We start from the raw sequence: 22,996 nt of genomic DNA on the forward strand, positions 1-22,996 counted from the left end.
TTAATTGTACTATTTTTTTCTTCCTTTTACCCGTTACATTTGTCCCGCTCTCGTCTGTCCACCTGGTTTCGTGATTCAACACATTATACAATGATCCGCGTTAAAGCGTCGCATTAAACACGCGTTTCAAAAACATTTTAATCGTATACATTGTGGAAATTTCTACGAGTTCGATAAAACGATATACACAATAAATAATGCATTTTCCAGATATTATGTATTATGTATAGTATACACTCAATCGTGATTCGTTGGAGAATTTGAAATATAGCTAGGTTTGTGTATTGATATTGATATATTTTAATTCGATGACCACGTTATACACCTAGAAAAATGGTGCAAATATATCTCTAAATATTTGAAATATTTCTCTACCACAGTCCACAATATTTCAATAACACGAGGAAAGGAAGTTTGTTTTTATATGAAAACAATGTTTTTATTTTAATACTGATTTATTTTATTAACGATGAAAAAAAATGTGTAATTAGAATAAAAAATTATAAATTATTAATGGATAAAACATTAAACCATTTTAGCTAACAATTGTTTTTATGACCTTGTATATAATTTTGATTAAAAATATAGTTTAACACAGTTTTACGTTCTTCGACATAGAATTGATAATATGCATAATGTACCTAACCATTATAGATTTTTAAATTAAGTCAAATGTTTTCTTGGTGATTAATTCTATATTAAATTAAATATAGGTACCTAGTTAATTTTTGTACTCATTATCTTAGAATAAAAAGCTAAACTTAATATTTAAGATCGAATTCAATCTGGTAATATTATTTGTTGTACATAAACTATGAAAAAATTATTCTTGAAAAATATAAGCTTCAATTATTTGAATTTTTATTTAAAAGGAGTCTGGTTTGCAGTTTTAAGATTAACAAAGTTCTTTAGATTAACAATATTTTGTCAACTAGGTATAAGTTGTATAACAACCAATATTTCATTATAAATTAAGTATATCGACTACAGAAATAATATTATAAAAATGAATTTATTATTTAACTGTTGAGTGTCTTGCTGAGTTGCTGAGAGTCTTCAATAAGCAGCCTTCCATTCAAGATATCATAAAAATTATTTTAAATTAATGTTTATTTAATTTATTTATATACGACAGTTGTATATGATGTTCAATTAAAAATTATATTTTATATTTTTATACATTCAAATAATATGTAATAATATTTTAAAAATATCAATCTATGTACATTATACATAAAATATTATATATATGTATTAAAAAAACTATTATTACTTATATACTTATTTATTATTAATACAATATATATATATTAATGTGTGCGTGTGTTGTGTGTCATTTATTATTTAAATGCACTTTTCTTGTCAAACACATATCGTGTGCTTTTATATTTTGTTAATATTACTCGAATATTATTTTAAAGTATATATCACACTTTAAATTGATTTTTTATCAACTATTTACAATTGAGACTATTTTTTTAGATTCTTTAAAATAAATAGTTTTATTAAATAAACATTATATACTCGCCTCATTAAGATACAATTTATATGTTAGTTTATTTTTATTAACAAAGATTGCTTTTACAGTTTTTTACGTTTAATTGATATATAAAATACTAAACCATAACTTACATGCCAAAATAAAATGTGTTGTTGAAAAAAACAATTATTTATTATAGTCACCATAGCTGCTTATAGATGGGTAATTTTTAACTGAAAAATGTTTATAGATGTACCTCTGGTACCCATATGGTTTCTTAATAACTAATAATATTGCAACCAGTGGAGGATAATAAAACCAAGTTTAAAATGAAAAATATATTTACAATGGATTTTAAAATCAAATAAATATTTTATGGGTTTTGATAAAAAAAAATAACCATTCTATTCAAAAGCTTTATTAAATTAAATTAAATTTTTTGGTTTTTTGTTTGTTTGGTTATTTAATCTTACATTATTTATTAGCTACAAATAACCATAATCATTCAAAAATATGACAGAAAAGTCCACGTCAATGATAGCTTTTTTCGTGACAGGTTCTGTTGCAGTCATGTGATAATGAAATAACTGACAAGAGCATCAGATTTTAATGACTTATCGAAATGAGACATGTCTAATTATCTTGTTTGATAAGTTCCAATCATCTACTGATATTATACATTTTATTTCAATTATCCACGGGGATGAATTAATTTTGTGTGAGGCGCAATTAGACGTCAGAGAATATATTATATAATTTCCTGGAACATTACACAATAAATATCAATGTTTGAATATCGCGCGTCAAATGTATGTAATTATTGCGGGAAGAAATGAAAATTGTGCCAGTATAATGTATATAATACATTCATTGTCTAACCAATACCTGTAATAAAGAAGAATTGATAAATAAATATGAAATTTTTAGTAATTTTGTGGAATCATATTAAAAACGCCAATGACACAATCTTTGTTTAATGGTAAAATTATATTGTATGTATAGGAGTAATGAGCACAACTAACAATTATAATTTATAGAGATGATTCGTTTTAGTCAATTTTCTGGAGGATTTAAATTTTTTACATCGCTCGAACATTTCTACACTCCCGGATTGGTTGAAGTGTATAATTTTCATTACATCTTTACAATCTCTGTGTAATGATAATGTAGGTGGTGTTAATGTTTTGTCATATCGATCTGGAAGTAAAAAAAAAAACCCACCGGTAGTGAAGTTCCCTTACAGTTTGTACAATTAGATGAGGTTGCTTGTAAATAAGAATAAAAAATAAAAAATGTTTTTGCATCCGATCAAGTTTCTATGTTTATAAACACGTACCGGTAATAAAGAATACTGACAAACAAGGAAAATAATATCACAATAATATGTATATAAGAAAAAACCCGAGGCATTTTTTCTTTGCTCGATGTGTATACATACATACTTTTATTTTTTGTTCTTAAGACCACTGATTGTTTATTTGCGGGATGTACGGTTTTTTTCACAGTTCGCTAAGCTTCTTTCACTGTTCCCAACAATCCTTTCTATACTGCTGTCACGGTATCCTACGTACAATATCTCACAACACCTCTCGCAGCATCGCCCCCGACCGACCACCGTGTACACACACACACACACACACACACACACACACACACACACACACACACACACACACACACATATAATATATATATATGAGTAAATAATTATAACAATACACTAGGATATAAAAATTATGAAAAGAAAAAGGCCATTGTGTTGTTGTATATATGTGACTTTTGTTGTGTGCACGACAAGGGCTAAACAAAACTCCACAAATCGAGATGGGTTTCCGGGACAATGAGTTGTACGGTCTGATAAGCCTTTGCTCTGCTTTTCACGTATATAAGTTGGATATTGTTCTTCAAATAATGATATCGTGTACAGTCGACGTCTTGTACGGGGTGAAGGGGGGACCAGTTCAACTCAATACCAATACAATAATTAAACGGTGAAATTTTACATTGAATTTTTTTACTTAAGCAATCATCTAAAATACATAGGAATTTATAAAAATATAAGAATATAACTATACATTTTAATTTATTTTTTCATGTATCATTTTTTTTTTTTTTTTTTGGTTTATCCTAACGTTGAAATAATAAATAATAAATATTTGTTTTCTATAATATACCATGAATTTAAACATATATAATATTATAAATAAATACATTATTATAGTAAAAACAATTCTGATAAAGAAGTATAAAATATATTTTATTTTCTTCGGTCATTTAGTTATAAAATAAAGTATCAGTTTGAACATTATCATACAGGAATAAAAATGATTTTGTATAAATAATCTATGTAATCTATTTTATTATATACATTTATACGTATTGTATAACATTTATGCCAGGTATAACAAGATCTGTAGTGTGATTGATCAATAAAAAAAAAAATTGATATTTACCAATTATTATATTTTATGGTTACTTTTTTTCATTTGATAAATAAATAGTGAATCATCAAAACGTCCATTGCCTTTTTGTCCATTCTATATACGTACTTTTATAAAAATCATCTTATTGAGCAATCAAAAAGTATATTGTAAAATGGCAAAAAGGGGACACAAGCAATGTCATTGGAAGTTGACATTTGAAAAGGTGAAGAATAAAGTTAAACGAAGTATGAAAGCAAATTTGTTATGAATAACGTTCATTTAGATTTTTCATTTTTATCCAACTCCAAAATTCGACTGTAAAAAAATAAATAAATAAAACGAAAAAAGAAACAGGCGCTTTACCGAATAAATATGTTGATTTCAATATCTATAAACGGTTTTTAAAATTAAACATTTCAAACGTGTATTAATTACCTTATTATTTTAATCCTTATTAATATAAACATGTTTATACATTACACACAGGTATAATAGCACTATAGTGTATATTGTTTATAAAAATAGATTATTGTAATGGTTTACATTTTTAGTTGAGCTGGACTAACATGTATACAACCAATATTTTGCTATAACAATAATTTCTGTTTACGATTTTATGGAAAAAAATATTTGCTTATTGTGTGATTGTATACAAGTACTTATTGGCTATTTATTCTAATATTTTATAAATGTATTTAATGTGTTTTTAATTTAATTTTAAATGTATAACACTAATGTTTATATAAATAATAAATAAGTCGCTACATAGGTATAATATCGTGTAATAGTACGCGTTAATAATATTTACAAATCAATAATTCTAAGGATTGGTTGAAAAATGTAAACAATTCTATTTGATTTCAAGAAGAATGAAAATAACGTCAACTTCGGTAAAAATAAAAAAAATAATAATAGTAATAATAATAATAATTCTTGAAAACATTTCAAATGCATCCTTAACTTAAAATTACATAATGTTGGTGGCAGATGATGTCTGAATGGTTTTATTCAATTGTAGGAATATCACACTAATGGCACTCCGATTGTGATGAAGGGTTTGAAATTGTTCATCTTTTATTCCCTTTTTTATACACATTTTTCTTTCTTACGCCACATTTTCAGAGAGGTATTGAAAAACCATTGGAATAATTCGTAAAAGCTTTTTGGTTGTAGTCCAGTGTTGCTTCTTTACCAAAATAAATTCTCATCTTTTATATTACACATCGGAGACAGCACTTAAACCTATTACCTATAAGCTTTTACATACAATTGGTATCATTCATTTTTCGATTTAATATAATAAATAATTGGTGTGTCTTATAAATTACATAATATATTTTAAATATTTGAACAGAGCTATTAAAATGTATTACAAATAAATTTAATTTTAGCTAAGCATATTAATTATTATTTATAAAAACAAATATGCCTATAATCTTCTTATGAAGATGAATTATATTTTAAGATTTAATCATCATTATCATACATTTATGAATCGTTTATGTTAGAACTTAAAATTCTGTAAACGTTCAACTGATCACTAGAAAAAAGTTGAACATTTTAAATGTCTAGCAAATGTTAATATAAATAATTGGTAAGGATTTCAAGTCTCAATCGTTATTCATTTTTGAATCACAATAAACAATACTAAACATATTTTCACTCAATTTTTACTTAATAATTAATACATTTTAGTTATCACAAACAAGGTACATATTTTTTTCATATATTGTAATTTGTAACTAATAGTAAAAAATGTTGACTATTCTGTGGTAAATTTTATAAACCAAACCAGCGATTTTTGTATACATTAAAATCATAGATTTAAACTACCTATAATTGGTATAAGTATCAATTTGATTTAATTCATTAAAAATATTTAGTGTTAGATTTTTATGTTTGCTATAATAATTATACACAATTACACAAACAACGTCAATTTAAAGTATACTTATATAATTATACTAACAATTTTAATTATTCAAAACTCATTGTTTTACTTATATTTCGATTTGATTTGGACGTCCTGGTATAATATGATTCTACATCAGTGTTAAGAATCTAAAGAAAATCTAATTCATTAGCATTTTGTTAAAATCGATTGAAGAGAGTAACTTGAAATTTAAAAGTAATTAATGTCAGCACATCTATATGAATATATAGTCTTAAAATTAAATTAGGCCAAAATTCCTGCCTAAGGCAAAAATCTTACGATTCTCCAAGAAAATTCAAATAATTGTCCTTTCTTTTATTTTTTACAGTTTTAAATTTAAATATCGAATAATAAGGAATAGAAAAATAGAGAATATTAATATACTATTGACAATATAGTATAGATGTATAGATGAACATAATATATTTGTATATAATGTCTATATAGTAGCTGTGCTAGTTAAAAACGACCTTAATTAAATTCATAATTTTCGTAATTTTAAATTATCGATTTTTTTTGTTAACATAATACAATATAGCAAGTAGTATATTTAGAAATATAGCAGCAAAGGTATACACAATGGAACACCGCTTTTTTTCTATTAACATATTTTAGCAATGTAGGCATAATTATTATAAGTTGCTAGTTTACGTAGTTTCCCATAATGTCGTAAATAACTTCGCAAACATTTTTAACTCTAAGATAAATTTATTTATAAAGCTTAAACCCCTGAAAATTTGGAGTGGCTATAAAAATTGCAGTCAAGTTGCTATCATAGTAAGGAAATTCTTACAAAGTGTGGCCCGGCAATTTTTAGGGAACCTACTTATTTATTTATTGCGGCCAAGGTTATTTAGCGTTATTAATACCAGGTACCTACAAACTCATGGTTTTCTGGGTACATACTATTTAAAAATATAAAATATCGGTTATGTAAAATAAAATAATTATTCATCAAAACTGGAAAATATATACTGTATTGTATTGCAATATTTTATGATAATAAACCTTACATAGTTTACGAAATAGGTTTATAAGTTTATAACAAATTTATTTGTTTATTTTTTAACTACCTATTACTCTACCACACTTTTGTCTACGGACACCCCTAGTATATATATGACGATAAAATGATAGATACATCTTAAAATGATAAATATTAATTGAGTCACAACTTAGGTTTAACAAAAAAAAAACTCGATCGGCAACTAGGATATAACGAACAAAAACCAGGGCCGTAATTTGAATTAGACGAATTCAAATAATTATTTTTTTCGTAGTTATCTTTGAAACGCATTTAGTATGCAGCCAAAATTTTAATTTTGACGTTCACTTTGCATATTTTATTTTATTTCCGCAAACATTGTATTAATAAAGTAATAAACGACAAATGTAACGTACAGTGAAAATTACATGTTATCATTAGTATTAGACATAGATACAATTAACCTCAAGTACTAGCGCATATTCAAAATTTGGTGCCCAAAGCCTCTGAGTCCTAAATACGACGCTACAGAATATGGTGGTATACAATAAGAAATTCAAATTCACCAATCTTTGATTTTCAAGTACTTCACATTGACGTCTTATGTCTTGAACCGAATAAGAATATTTTTGGTCTTATATTGAAGCGTTACCTATTTTTATAAAAATCAAATGTTGAACAAATAAGTTTATTCCAAAAACATTTAATTATAATTTTAAATATGATACCATTAAAATAATACCTACGTATCATTTTTGGTAGCTTCCAAAAAAAAAATTAAAACTGTGAAAAGAGCATGACTTTTTGTTTAACCTTCAATTCACGAAAATATTTTTTATGTAATTACAAATAATTGTCATTAATAGGTAACTTATTAATAAGAAGAACCTACGTCGTATGATAATATTACACTTATATATGAACTTAAGTTTTTTCTAATAATTTTTTTTTTATATTATATGAAAAAACATATGCTATACTCATTACTCATTATACAGTGTCAAATCAGATGAAAAAATAAGTAATAATACAGAATAGTTAATATTTATAATGTGTATAATATATTATAATGATGCATTTTATAAATCATATTTAAATGAAAATTAATTAACTTTTATTTTACTAAAATTATGATTTTCAATTTTCATTTGAAAAATATACAATCTGTACCTTAAGGCACAATTATTAGGCATATAGGTACTATAGGTAATAGTAACAAAGAAATATAAACATAAATTATTTTGAAAAAAGATGTTACCCACTGATTACACTGATCACAAATGTGATTTTAATAAATTATTTTATTTAATATAATATGTTATAAATTGATATACTTAACTTTAATTTTTAATTTTTTGTATAATGTTTTAGTCTAATAGTTTATTATATCACGTCATCAATTCGCTTAAGTCATCTTAAGGGTTTTCTAGAGATTTTTGATTAGATGATTAAAGTGAGAGCGGTTAGCCTGTTGTGAAATCTTTTATGAATTGTTTTCGCTTCTAAATGTACAGATTTAAATTACATACTGTAAATCAAAAAAATATTTCATTCCTATTTTAAATCCTAGATTAGTAATATTTAAAATTTGAATACTAACTTTCACCATTATATTTTGGCTTTAAATCCTTAATTTATGTAGTGTCGAGTGTTGAACTTGAAATGTTGACACTAAGTGACTCTATATATGTAGGTATCTACTTATATAAAGTCACTTAGTGTAGGAAATATTAAATTATAATTTATATTTTAACGAAGTTTTGAAATTGTTATAATATTCATAAGTACTAAATATATAATATAGGCTAACTTGAAATTGTTTCACAACTGTGGTTATTAATTTGCTTATTTGATTCACGTCATTTATTATAATATGGCCAACAAAATAATGTTTTCAATACTACTCTGGCTAGTGGTTAGTATCAGGATAAACGATAAATACATCCATTACTGCGAATGTTTTACGTTTTTATAAATCACAAATATTATTCATATGTACTCGTATGTTAAAATATTTTCTATAAGGTGTATAATCAATAGTATTATTTTATACGTATACATAAATATAATGTTTTAATCTAGTGATAGATATATATATATATGTATACATTAACGCATAGCGTATAGGTATGGTTATAATACTTTTAAATAATAATGTTCGTGCGTTGCAGTATATGTGCATATGTGCGTTGCAGTGATTGCACCGCGCGTAATATTACGTGTCGTATATAGGTACCTATATAAACTATATATACGCGTAGGTAGGTACTGCAGCACTTCCTCTCGATCTCATTAGTGGCATTATTAATGCGGATAATTATTCTGGCATATAAAATAGGAAAAAAAAGTCGTTACTCGGCACTAACATGGGCGGGGCTTTGAACCTAGGGGCGAATTGAAGAAATATTTCAATGGAGGGTTAGCACTTATTACGCGAACGGGCAATGCATTCGTTTGTTGGCACTTGCGTGGTATTTTTATTCACTATAATATGTTTGTAGCTGGTAAAATTTCAAAAGGAAATTTCGAGTGGTGTCTGGGGGCCGGGAATTTTTATGGGCACCACTCAAATATACATATATTCATATACATTTTTATTTATAAAATTCAAATAATTATTATAAAAAAAAAAAAAAAAAAAATGATATGAGCATAATAAAGGCGTAGGTTTATTTCAACGACATAACTATACTTAGGTATAGTCGTATAGAACACGTTTTTTTTTTATTTTTAAAACTATATTTACAATAATATAATAAATAGTACAACTGTACAGCGTATTTAGTAAACGGCATCTCGGAAAGAGCCAAACATAATAGTAAGTATATTATTTAGATTAATAATTTAATATAGCGTCTAGAACTGATTATGGTACGTTGACCTTGATAAAATGATTTGGGTTCCCAGCTTTCGGCGCAAACCTCAAGTTAACTTGATTTTTTTGACCTCCGTTGACTGTCAAAAACGAGTTCCAGTCCACATAGAAATACAAACCGTTCTTCGGTCGTTCGGGTGAAGGTGTATTAATTAATTCATCGATTGCCGGTGGTGGATTACTGGCGGTCTCGCCTCCGCCAAACGATTCGGCCAACTGCGATAGACTTGGGTTTGTATCAGCTACTGTAGAAGAATCTCTTGGTGCGCTAGCGCCGGACGTTACTTCTATCGACGTTGCTTCCGAAGACGAATCAGTGACTACGGATGTTACAACAGTTTCTGATGACGTGGCGACAGGTATTGATTCTTCGGTAGAGGTTGAGATATTTGCTACGGACGTGTCGTTCGCTGGCTCTTGACGTTTCACGTCGTTTTTATTCTTTTCCAACAGCATTTGAAGTTCATCGGTGGACAGAGGATCGGGTGGATTTTGTGCTTGGGTCAAAGTTTGAGTCACCGGAACGAATTGTGACGCTGGCAGATCAGAATCGACTTCTTTGGAATTATCGTCGAAGAACACTTCGTACCCGTTAAATGCACTATTGTTGTCGGTAGGTTGATCAATAGCAGATATTGCCTCCGTTATGTTTTCTAATTTCTTTTGAATAGCATCCTGCGAAAGTGAAACAGTATTGTTATCATCGGTCAACAGTCGAATATTTGCCACTATTTTCGCTATCCTGTTAATATCTACAGTTTTGACGTTGGAGTCGGACGGATTGAACACATGGTCCCGGGAGGTCGATGCACTTTCGAGCAGCGGTTGGAACTCCGATATGTTTACTCCGCTATTGCCGGTTTCAGCCAGAATTGATTTCAATAGTTTTTCGTCCACAGTTTCTGTGACGGCGGCATCGTCATTTCGCCTTAGTGGTTCGTTGGGTTTTAAATCAATCGATTTACCCGATTTCGGAGTATCTAATAGTCCGAAATTGTTGAGAAAATCTTTCATATCGTCGTCGATTTTCAAATTCCTGGCTTCGGGGATTTTCTTAAACTTAGTATATGCATTTAAATCAACAGAAGGGCCGATATTTTTTTTCTGTGCATTTCTTCCTTGCATTGCTTGCAACATAATCTCAGTTCTTTTATCACTTGTTAAATTTCCGTCTTGCACTGTCACAAATATAGTTGGCGTGGACGATGGCGGTGGCTGGTCTGTTTGTTTATTTAAGCTCATTGGGTATCCATAATTAAGTGGCGATTCACCATTAGGGATTTTCGGTGCAGGAGTTTTATTTTCTGTCGCATCATTAGGTATATGTGGCATTTGTGTTTTTGAGTACTCAAAATCAGGTTGTGGTGTGACGTACGACGTAATGTCTTTCTTCACATTTAGTGCATTATTATCTGAACGACTTACTCGAGAGTTCTTTGAAAAATCGTTTAAAAAATCCAAAACTTCACCACGAGTCATTTTTGGAAAACCAGATGATTCCAAATATTTCTGTACGCCTTCCACTGCAGAATCGAGTTGTTGTCCATTTAACGGGAAACCACGTACCAGTGAAATAAAGACTAGCAACAGTGCAATAGCCTAAAACAAGAAATACGAATATTATTAGATTTGCCAATAAATTAACATAAACAGGAATCGTAAAAAGAAATAAAATGAAGGTCGAAAGCGGGTGAAAGTATTTTATATAATTGTAACGTAAATAAATATAATTAGAACAAATTGATAGACCTTGAACAATAGTTTAATGACATTAACAATGTTAAGTCATTTATTTGAAATGTGATTAATTAATTTTTTAGGAGATATGTATTTACCTACTCGTATGACGTATGTGTTAATAGTAGCATATTAGCATATTATCTATCAGATAATCGTAAATTAATTTGAGAGTTGGTAAGTCTATATTTATTATAATTTAATATACGAGCTACTGATACTTATAATCCTAGATCTAATATTCTTTAATAATTATATTCTATAATTGTAAGTATGTTACTCTTAATATAGTTCTTATATCATAGGAAATTATATAATATATCAGTCAATAACTATATTAATGGGATTGCTAATAAAAAGTAATTTTTTTTTAATACTTGAAAATTATGCATAATAATTTAACTAGGTAATTAAAATATTTATCGTTAGGATAGATTTAACCGTTAATTTATCAACTTCATAAATATTTAAACATATTATTATAGCTTTAAGTAATAATCTGTATTAGTTATTATTAATAATTCAAAGTAAATTATTTTAAGAAAAACATAAAAGTTTAATATTGTTTATATTAAACATGTTTATTTGTTCACGAATTTGTATTAAATTGTATTAACTACTTAGTACCTACCAAATAAGTAGGCGTCTATCAATAATTAAATAAAATGCACATATTATTTGATATTCTCTATTCAACCATTGATGTACAAATTCGACAAATTACATTAAAAAACATTCCTGTGTACGTAACTTATTAAATACGTTTAAACATATTAACTTTATTCAGTATCAATGTGTTATACCATATATATTATTATGTTTTAAAATGCAAACATTGTAGCACTATCTATACTTTTAGAACGAAGTTGAATAAAATATTATAATACGAGGGGAATATAGTAACGCTCTCTCGTGGTGAAATACTTGTTATTTCTGTTTGTGTACGTCATTCCTAGATGTCAAACAATAATATAATATTTTAATTAAAATCGCAATATTTTTAACTATTCGTGGAATTATATGTATTTAGCATAAACAATTATTACATCAGTTACCATAGTCAAATGTAGAAAAGTTTAAACTTGCGATGTAATAAAATAGGGTTTTACAGCACTAAAAAAAATAATATTCGTCAAATAATAAATTATGGGTTAAATGGCATTAATTTTATATTATGTAACTGTATAGGCACTTACAATAAAAATAAAAAAATCCAATAAAAAGAAAGTGGAAAAAGCCGTCAAGTGGGTAAGCGCTCTGCTGTACAATAGGACATGTCAAGTGTACATCGCCATTGAGTAGGTCACTATAGTGGAAGCGTAAACCCAAAATAATTTTTTATAAGCGTTTGAAGATAAAAATATATTGAATGTTGACAAATAAGAAAAACGATTTTGACGAAAACTTGTTTTACTAAAGTAAAATTCTCGTATTTCTCAATTTGTTTTTCTCAATCACTATGAAAACTAATAAAAAATTAATTATAAATATATTATTATTTATTATACATTTATATCAATCGGCTACCATAATACGCTAATAGTAAAATAAATTACTAAAACACGTTATACATATAGCAATATCAAAAAAAACGTATAATATTATGAAATATTATATTCTTATAATAATATAAGCAGATAGATTGTCATAGCTCGAAATCTTTGAACATATTATTTATAGTGATTTGTGATTGAATTCACATTTCATTAATATATTACAGACTACAGTGACTTTCCTAATAACGAAGTATACTCGACAGTTGACACGTAGTAAACATCAGTGATTATTTAACTTCTCCGTCTATTTTTGATTTTTCGGAGCGATGAATGTATTGATTTTACAAGTGTGTTAGGTCACACAAATTATGTGTATGCGTTTGCGTATGCACACGATAAGTAGTTAATAAAATGCTTTGAGTTTCAAATTTAAGGGTGATTTTGGATGAAAAACTTAGCAAGTTTACTTTAGACTCATTAGAGAGGTCAAATTAAAAATTATCAGTATTAATTAAAATAATCTAGAAAATAATAAAAAATTAAAGAAAAACGGGAATTTTTATGCATAACCAGTTTTTGATAGAGTAAATTTTTTTTTTTTTTTTTGTAATTCAAAAACGAATATTCGTTGTTTCTTTAAATTTTCACTAAATGTTTATATTATAATTTTTTATTTATTATAAAATTTTCAAAATATTTTAACTCTTATTGAGCTATTTATAGGCACGAAAAATTTTTTTTTTTAAATTCTGTGAATATCGGTAACAAGTTATTTATAACATTTTTTCCATGAATATCAATTAAAAATTATTTCGGTCAAAACAAAATAAAATTTATAACAACACAAGATCCTATAAAAGATGTTCTTATATCTGTAAAAATTATAAAAATCCATGTATTGTGATAGGCACATTTTTTTTTTATATGTATTTTAAATTTAAATTTTTATGAAATTCTTCGAATATGTATATTAATAAATCACGAAAAATTAAAATTTGCAAACTAGTATTTATTGTAGTAAAAATCTATAAAATCTTCTATTTTTATTTTTATAGCTAAGGTAAAAATTATGAAAATGTAATTCAATATTTCTCGTAATTAATACTTGAACTAAAAAAATCTAAAAAATATAGTAACATAATTATTGTTAGTATATAGGTGTATTAATTGTAGTTCGAAATTGGACAAAATCAGCTATTTTAACCGTGAATAACGATATTAATGTTTTTTTTTCAAAATCATTATTCATGTGGATTTAAAACTTTTATTAATTACCAAGCTACCAATGTATTGAATACAATTACGCGTTAAATGATCAAAATATGCAGATTCATTTTAAGCTATTATTTATTTACTATATGAACCTATTCACACTATTTTACATTATTTACTGTAAGGTATCATTAATTCAAAAGTAAATTACAATAATAATAATATTATATTATTACAATAATTAAATAGATTCTAATAATATAATAAATGCGAAGTTATTTTTTTTTTTAATTAAATCATAGTAAAATAAATTAATTTAGTAGTTATATATCCAAAAACATATATACGATAAATAATATAGGTTTTCAGACCGTCTCACTCAATATCATTTTCGTATATAATGTGTACCAAGACTATTTGACAAACTTCCATTAAAAATGTTACTATATTTGTTAAATAGTCCTGTTACAGCCTGTATACTCACATTTTATTGAATTAAAATATAGTACATCATCCATTACAGTGACTCATTCAACACCTATAATTTACAGCAAAACGGTACCCACTTGCCAATCCTTTATCCGATTATTTTAAAAAGTACTATTTCCCTAAGTACAAACTAGATTTTATTTACTACCTGAAACCTCTTTCAAAGTAAGAAGTTTTCTACTTAAAAGATAAACATCAGATAAAAAAAAACAGAATATAAAATTAAAACAACACACTATTATTAAACCAATGCATTCATTACTCTACTCAAAATCTAAATTATTTTAATCCAAATAGTTTTACTAGATACAACTTTCACAATGTTATATATTTAAACTATGTATATACCTTACGTCTTACTATAACTATATATTATTATGTATTCTCAAATCTTCCTTGAGAAATGAAACATAAAAAGAGAAATTTTAAAATAACCGTCTATGCCAACAAGTTATAGTTGACGAAAGTCATTCTGAAAAAGAACTGAAGTAAAATATAAGTATATTTACATAAAAATATATAATTTCAAAGAGAAATGTGGAAATTATAAATTAATAAACTTTAAACAAATACATTTTTCATAAACCGTTAGGGTCATTTAAGTTTATACTGTTTATATAAATATCAGGTTGATATACAGGTTATATTAGATTTTAATTCAAAATCAGTGGATATATAATATATACAATATACATATAGGTCTAGATAAAAACTGATAAACGATCGTATTATTAAAAGACAAAATATCAATATTGTTCGCTTTTATTAAAAAAAATTCTTTATTTTTAAGAAATGTATTTTTACGTTAGAAAAAAATAAAAAAAATAATTATCAACGCAGAATATAATGCATACTAAACGGTGTCCTGGGTTTTCTGATTATTTTAAAATAGTTTGAACATTGAAATTCCATTATCTTTTTCACATTTTTAGTTATAAAATACTATCGAGTATATTATTTATATTGTATATTTTCCTATATTATAATATTATATAATAATGTACATTTTTAGATTCCTATAATAATATTTCAATTTAACCGTCTTAATATATATACCTAAGGACTTAAAGCATTTACTTATTTTTATGGATTGACTTAAATGTAGCAGAGTGCTATGGAAGTGTATGTCATGTTACAAAACGTTCAATTATGAAATTTGAAAATGCTTTTTTTTTGCTTTTTTGACCTGTTTTTCTACTTTTTATGATATTTTCAGAAAATCCCTTGGAAAATCTATAAACAATAAGGCAAAATGTCTCAAAAGTGAAGTTTGATTTTTTTATAATGTAAAGATTTATTTTTTTATTTTTTTTTATTTTTTAGTTTAAACTTTTCCTAATCATTTTGTTTCAATATTTTTTGTAATCTTTAATTTTATTATTTTTAGCACAGTTACAAATTATGTCTAGTACCTACCTTATCATGCAATAAAAAAAGTTTTTTTTTTTATTAAATATTTTTGCACAAATTTAAGTTTTTTAAATGCTTATTTGAGTGCTTATAATAATGTTTTTTTGCGCTTATTTTAATGATTTTAAGTTCTATAAATCCTGAGCTCTGTCTTTAACATTCTTACTCAAATATAATAAACAGAGCAATCCATAGTATAATATATAGCTTGACTAATCTTAAAACAATTATTAAACTTTGTAACAAATTTAAAATTTTGTTTTATTTTAAAATTCTTAACCAACAATAATTATTATAATATTGTATTAGTGATTTTGTTGTAGAAAATAACTTAATTTTCGAATACCATCATATTTTTTAATTTTATACTCAAAAGAAAAATACCCTTTACTGTTCTGTATAATTAGAAAAACAATTAAAAGGAGGTGGGAAGTAGTTACCATTCTGGTTTAAAATTCAAAACATATTATTCGTAAGAACTTCGAAGAAGCCTTCACATACGCCGATTTATATTAAAATTAAAATTGAACATATCCATTTAAGTAACCTATACTTACGGCTATACTCAATGACGAGTAACATTCGATACCTGTCACCTACTATATTATAACAGCTGAGCAACTTTCCCGATTTTATTTTATTTAATTGATTAAAGCGCTAATTGGAGTTGCCGACCTTATTTTTAAAAATTTGTGAAGTATAGGTATATAATATTATATTCTATAAATATTTATTAATTACTTGCCAATACTTTATAAGAATACATTTGAACTAAAATACCTTTGTCAGAATAATTTGTTTTACCTTTTTTTTTTTAAATATGTAAATTTATTATTACATGCTGTAAATACTCGTAAATGCTTACAAAAACTCCATAGTCAATAATTGTTTGAATAATTTATTAACGAGGAAGTCGTTTCGTTTCATCTTTAAAACAAAATAGTACAAAGGTATATTTTATAACAGGCAGAGAACGTTAAAAATGATAAATGCTGATAGCGTCAATGAACAAACAATAAAATAGAATGGGTTAGTACAAAGCTATTATATACATTATAATATGTATAATAGTGCCATTTCATTGACAGTAATAATAGTTTAGACCAGACATATTATAATGATAAAAAACACAAAGATACACGTAATATATATAATACTATAATATTATGTTGTTTGGAAAACTATGGTTTTTAACAGTTTCATCAAACCCGATCGTCAATATTGCAGTTGTTGCATTTGTTGTATGTTATTATAGATATCATGCGACAACGCAGATAGTATTTACTCATGTTAGAAAGTGAAATGAGTGAAAGTGTTGAGTGGGTAATTTTGATATATTATTCAATTCCCAAGGATAATGTTATGCTATACTAGTACTACTGACTGTCTACCATTAGAGGTAAAACGATGCAGACCAAACGTCTTTAAATTAATCATTGCATTTATTAATTGCGATATTAGTTAATATTATGTATACATATATATAGATATATCATACTGTTATGTATTTACTATAAAATATATCAAATCACTATCCCAATTAGAATATATTATAATATATGTATACATATAGCTAGAAACATTAGAATATTATAATTGCACGTGGCGATTGATGTAGGTATTTAACGAAGTAATGTGAGAAACGCGAAGTTCGATGCACTTGTATAAGACTTAAGGTCATGTATACGGTGAAAGTGTATATAATGTCGATAATGAAAACATAGATTTAAAAAAGCGGCTTTACTCGTTATGTGAACGGAGTGCACTAGACGTACATTATACCCACAACCGCATTACGATGCATAGGTATTATATATTATAATACATTATTGGTAACGAATCACAGTTAGAATTCAACGAACGCAACATTATGAGTGTTTCGAAAAACCGTAAAAAAATAAAAATAATAAACCATCGTCTTGCGTAATCGCACTTTACTCAGTTGACCCGATGTCCTTGAAGCGATCAAACATTAAAAATTTTTTTTAAAAAAAATGCGTCTGGTAAACACGAGGACATCTCTGCGTTCGCTATAGCTAGCTGTGTGGTATTTAATAATAATAAGAGAAAAATTAATTATTCCGGACGGCGCGGCGGATTCTCGTACAATATAATATAATAAAATATAATAATATATTCTATAATGACTATTATACGGCGGCAGAGGAGTCGTCATCAGTCAACCGCGATGATAACAACGCGACGACTTTTTACCCGACTCACGGAATATACGGTATTGTGATATTATGTAATATACAGCGATGATGATGACGACGATATGATATAGTATTGTAATAATCATAATAGCTATACACGGTACGATATGCGCGAAGGAACGCGGAGAAAGTGGTAAGTATTGAGCAATGATTATGATGCGTAGATACCTATTGTTTGTTCGTTGTTATTGCGTACCTACTTATTATGGGAAAATAAAACATTCTGTTATTTTAATTTTAATTGTGATTATTAATGAGTAGGTATAGTAAACCTATTAAGACTGCGTGTGCTCTATCATAATTAAATAGATCTTTCGCGCGACATTACGAGTTACGAATAGTATAATATACAATAAATGTACTACAATTGTTGAGACAATGTTACGTTTTTATTTATAAACACGAACATCGTATTTAATGAGATAGATGGCCAATTTAATATTACAAACACTTAAAATCAAACTCACACTGGACCAGATCTTTCTGTTTATGTTTGACGAGTTACAATATAATATAAGCTACACATTACCTATTGCAAAGGTCTTATATAGCGATAGTTAATAATATTACGTATATTAATATAAACTATAAAAATAGTCATAGGATGATTGATCAAAGCGTTAGTCAGATTTTTCGTGGATTCAAACGTTGTTTACGTTAGGTATCAATTGCGTGTACAATAAAAGTAATCCGTTTCCAAATGATGAAGTCATACCATTAGGTAATAGCTAGTTTTTATGACGAAAAAAGTTTAAAATACTAATAATATTTGTTAAATGTATTTTTCAATGCTATCACCGTGTATTAATTTCGGTATTAATCAATTGTATAGAATTACACATATTGTACCGTTATTTATGTATTATATTTAGTTTTTACATTAGGTATTTAAATAATTTCGCATTGGTGTAAAGTGTTCAATAACGCTAAACACATTTTTTAACGATTTTGTATACTTATGTATATTTTTTCATAATAATAACTTAATATAATGTATAGTAAGTGAATGATATCAGTCATGTAAAATTTTGAAAAAAATTGAACCTATTTTTTTTTAAACATGAATCATTGAGCATGCTCAAAAAACCTAAAATTATAATTTATAACTATTATTGTTTTAGAAAAAAATTATACTAAAAAAGAAATGCCTGTTAAATATTCTTACATTATAATTATAAAATAGTAATACAGGTAATTTGTACACTACAATTTAAACATCGTTATTTATTATAAAATTGTTTAGATACGTAAAATAATTTATTCCCAAGACTAATTTAAATTATGGCTACAATTTCAAACTGTAACTTTTACCATATTTATTTATACGTATTTTAGTAAAATCGTGTTTAAAAAAAAAAATTAACTTGTATCAAATACAATCTTACGTTCATCTTATATATCACAGAAACTCAGAGTTTAAATTATAAAAGTCAGTTTTCCAATTTCATAAATGCCATAGTGAAGACCCCTATTTTGTATCCCATCCCTTGAGAAACATTTATCATCGTTTTTCCTCTTTTTTGAAATGACATTACTGAAAACGTTTATGATTTCAAAAGTTCTTGTTTTTATTTATTTGAAACATCATTAAATAACAATACATTTATATATTATAATGTACTAATAATTATTATTATTAATAATTATAAATAGGTACATATTAAAATGTATTAATATATAATGTACATTTATTAAATAATTAAATTTTTAGATTAAGTATTGGAAAAATGTGAGGTCTAGCCTAATAATATGAAAAACATGTATAGGTATAATTTATTTAGTATGCATTTTTCATAGTTTTTTTTTTTAAACTAAATCAAAATAATATTTTGTTAATGTATACTATTAATAACTTGAATTTAATAAATATTATCAACTATCTAACCTTAATTTCACACAACATTGTTATCAATCAATGATGTGTCATTTTTTAATGTTAGTATTTATAGTGAAAATATTAAATGATAAAATATAATACAAATATAATTGATACACTAATAATTTTAGCTATAGTTATATAGCACCTATAGATATGCACGACATAACACCGATTAATACCAATATTGAAAAAGGTAAATATATGTTAACGTTAAATATCATTCCTTTTTTTAGTACTTATATTATAGTTAGAAAAACCGTAAGATCAATCATATCACTTGCAATCAACTAAATTTATGAAGTCTAACTATTATTATTATACGTATTGTAATCATTAGAAAATTAGAAATATTTCAAAACATATCATTAAAAATAGAAACATAAGTTTATTGAACTATTCAATCGGATCATCTATAAGTTCGGTTCATTTTATAAAAGTCAATGTTAAATTATATAATAAAAACAATTAATAATATTACAAGATAATAAGGAGAGAAGTAGATAATCACTCTGTTTTACAGTAGGTGCGGAGCATAACTAGTAATTGGGTAAATTACTATAGTGTATATATGCGTTAAATTTGAATTTAATAATAAATCATTGCATACGAAATATGATTCTGGGCGAAGACAACAGTCTGTCAGTCCAGTCTAATATTAAATACTAAGTATATATTAAGGTGTATTTGTATTGTTATTATACAATAATTTATTTTAATATTAGTAATATGACAAGATTAATTTTGCCAAATACATTGCATTTAAATTATTATTAATATTTAGTTATTAAAATAGTATATATTAATTATATCATTTAACTATTATTGTTATTCATTTTTGATACATGTTAATAAGTGGCTCAAAAATATTCAAAATATTTTTAAATTATATAATGATTAGAAAAGGCTACCAAAAACATTTTATGCAAATTTCTTATCAAGTATAGTAAAGCTTTTTTTAATTATAAAAAAATAAGAAAGTGGATTTTATTAAAAACTGGTTTTGAGTAAAAATTCCAGTTTATCCTATTTTAATTTTTTTAATTTTTTTAATTTTTTTGAGTTATTAACGAAAATATTGAAAAAAGTTTACTTCTGAATCCCTAGGTAATATTTAGATTCACTTTAATGCCAGAAATGATATCAAAGTTGAAAATTTAAGCATTTACACTTTTCAAAAGGTGTTGGCAGGTATAAATAAAAAATAATTTTAAAATCAATCATTCATCGCTCCACTAGGAATATAAATGAATATAGTTATAACTAGTTTATATTATAATGTATTATATGTTTCACATTGATGTAATAAATAATTCATAAGTTATAAATAATAAATCATGTAATACAATTTAAAATAAGTATATATTATTATAATTATTTAATTTTTAATTCAATTTTTATAATACATTATTACTAAAAAAAAAAAATAAAATAAAAAAAATCATTTAAATTAAATAAAATATTTTTAGATTTTAATAACTTTATCAATTTAAAATATCAAATAATAATGTTATAAATACATTAAATTTAGTATTTATGTAATCTACCTACATAATTATTATTTATTGCAGTGATGTTGTGTAGAATCAGTGAATGCAGAGTAAAGAGTTAATAAATGTATAAGTTAATTTTGGTGACCATTACTTATAGTAATACAATATGTGCTTGATTAATTTATTATAGCCAAAGCCTACACAAAACAAAAGGTATAAAGCTGCACCACTGAGTTTTCAAATGTAACAATATTTAGTCTAAATTGTTGTAATAAGTAAACAAGTAGGTATAACCGGCTTAGTTTCTATTCTCTACAACTACCTCAGGTTATAATATTGAAAATCTCACTCTCGTAAGGCCATGCCAAAACCACGATTGGTCATCAAGAGTATATTAACTAAGTGAAAGTGTCTAATATGATTTTTAACATTGAAAAAAAATTATAGACTTCTATTTTAGATAAATTTTTTCAAAATAAAATTTGTTTAAAAAAAACGTACTCACCGTATTCAGTCTAGACGGGTGCAAAGGACTCGGCGTTCGTGTAAGAATCATTTTAGTCCAAAAATCACACTATACGTGTGCACTTGTATCAAAATAAAATAAAACACACCACTGTTATACTGTAAACCAGATCGGTATTAATATTTCTAATGGTATACGAATGATACGGTTTATTTATCATTTATCTTGAACATCCGCGACCAAAATGTATCAGTCACTAAAATACGACTGACCGGTTAGTGGTTACAGTGTAAGATGTATACATACTCAACAGTCCACCGAATCCATTAATACGTAATATGTCTCTAGTGTAATAGTATTATACGACGAGTTATCCCACTTCTTCACGTCGGTGTATTATTACCACTACTGCGCCGCCTCTCACCAAGTTCCGTTTAAAACTAACAGTTTCATTGACGTAAAGGTAAATTTAAAAATGTTAACCGAACGTCATTACTTTTTCCCTTTATTCAAGTCTTGGTATTTATTTCTACTGTATTATGTTATAACTTAATAACCAACACATAATATTTAGAAAACATACGTTGTTGATGTGTTTCTATAAAATATATTTATATAATATAATGTACCTATATGTATTTTTAGTAGGACGTATTACTTGAATTTATTTACAAATATCATAATAAGATAAAAATAAAGTATTATTTGAGTTAATTGTTTTGAGAGGCTTTATTTTTTATTTAAATTCAACTACTAACGGGATGACTAAATAGATAAAAATTTACGACAACGCGTAAAGAAAAGTAAAATGTAGTAATAATTAAGAAACTTAAACTGTAAAAATGCTTTGGTTTTCAACTTTAAGGGTTATTTTTGGTAGGAAATCTGATTTAGTTGGTACTTTA

At 25.9% G+C, this 22,996-nt stretch overlaps 1 protein-coding gene across 1 annotated transcript; it reads right to left on the minus strand.

The window, feature by feature from the left end:
* Positions 1-9,525: 9,525 nt before the first annotated feature.
* On the minus strand, positions 9,526-22,412 carry LOC132932419 (uncharacterized). Its single transcript, XM_060998791.1, has 2 exons — positions 22,131-22,412; positions 9,526-11,295 (listed from the first exon to the last, which is right to left on the minus strand). The coding sequence occupies exons 1-2, from the start codon at positions 22,179-22,181 to the stop codon at positions 9,688-9,690; spliced, it is 1,659 nt and encodes a 552-aa protein (XP_060854774.1). The 5' UTR covers positions 22,182-22,412; the 3' UTR covers positions 9,526-9,687.
* Positions 22,413-22,996: the final 584 nt, after the last annotated feature.

The sequence above is a fragment of the Rhopalosiphum padi genome, chromosome 1 (genome assembly GCF_020882245.1).
Source record: "Rhopalosiphum padi isolate XX-2018 chromosome 1, ASM2088224v1, whole genome shotgun sequence".
NCBI lineage: Eukaryota > Metazoa > Arthropoda > Insecta > Hemiptera > Aphididae > Rhopalosiphum > Rhopalosiphum padi.

Bases quoted from the DNA above. Each gene is read 5' to 3' on its own strand.
- LOC132932419 (XM_060998791.1), bottom strand. From the start codon at position 22,181: ATGATTCTTACACGAACGCCGAGTCCTTTGCACCCGTCTAGACTGAAT. The intron at 11,296-22,130 runs GTGAGTACGTTT...TTCTTGTTTTAG, and splicing joins ACCCGTCTAGACTGAATACG to GCTATTGCACTGTTGCTAGT.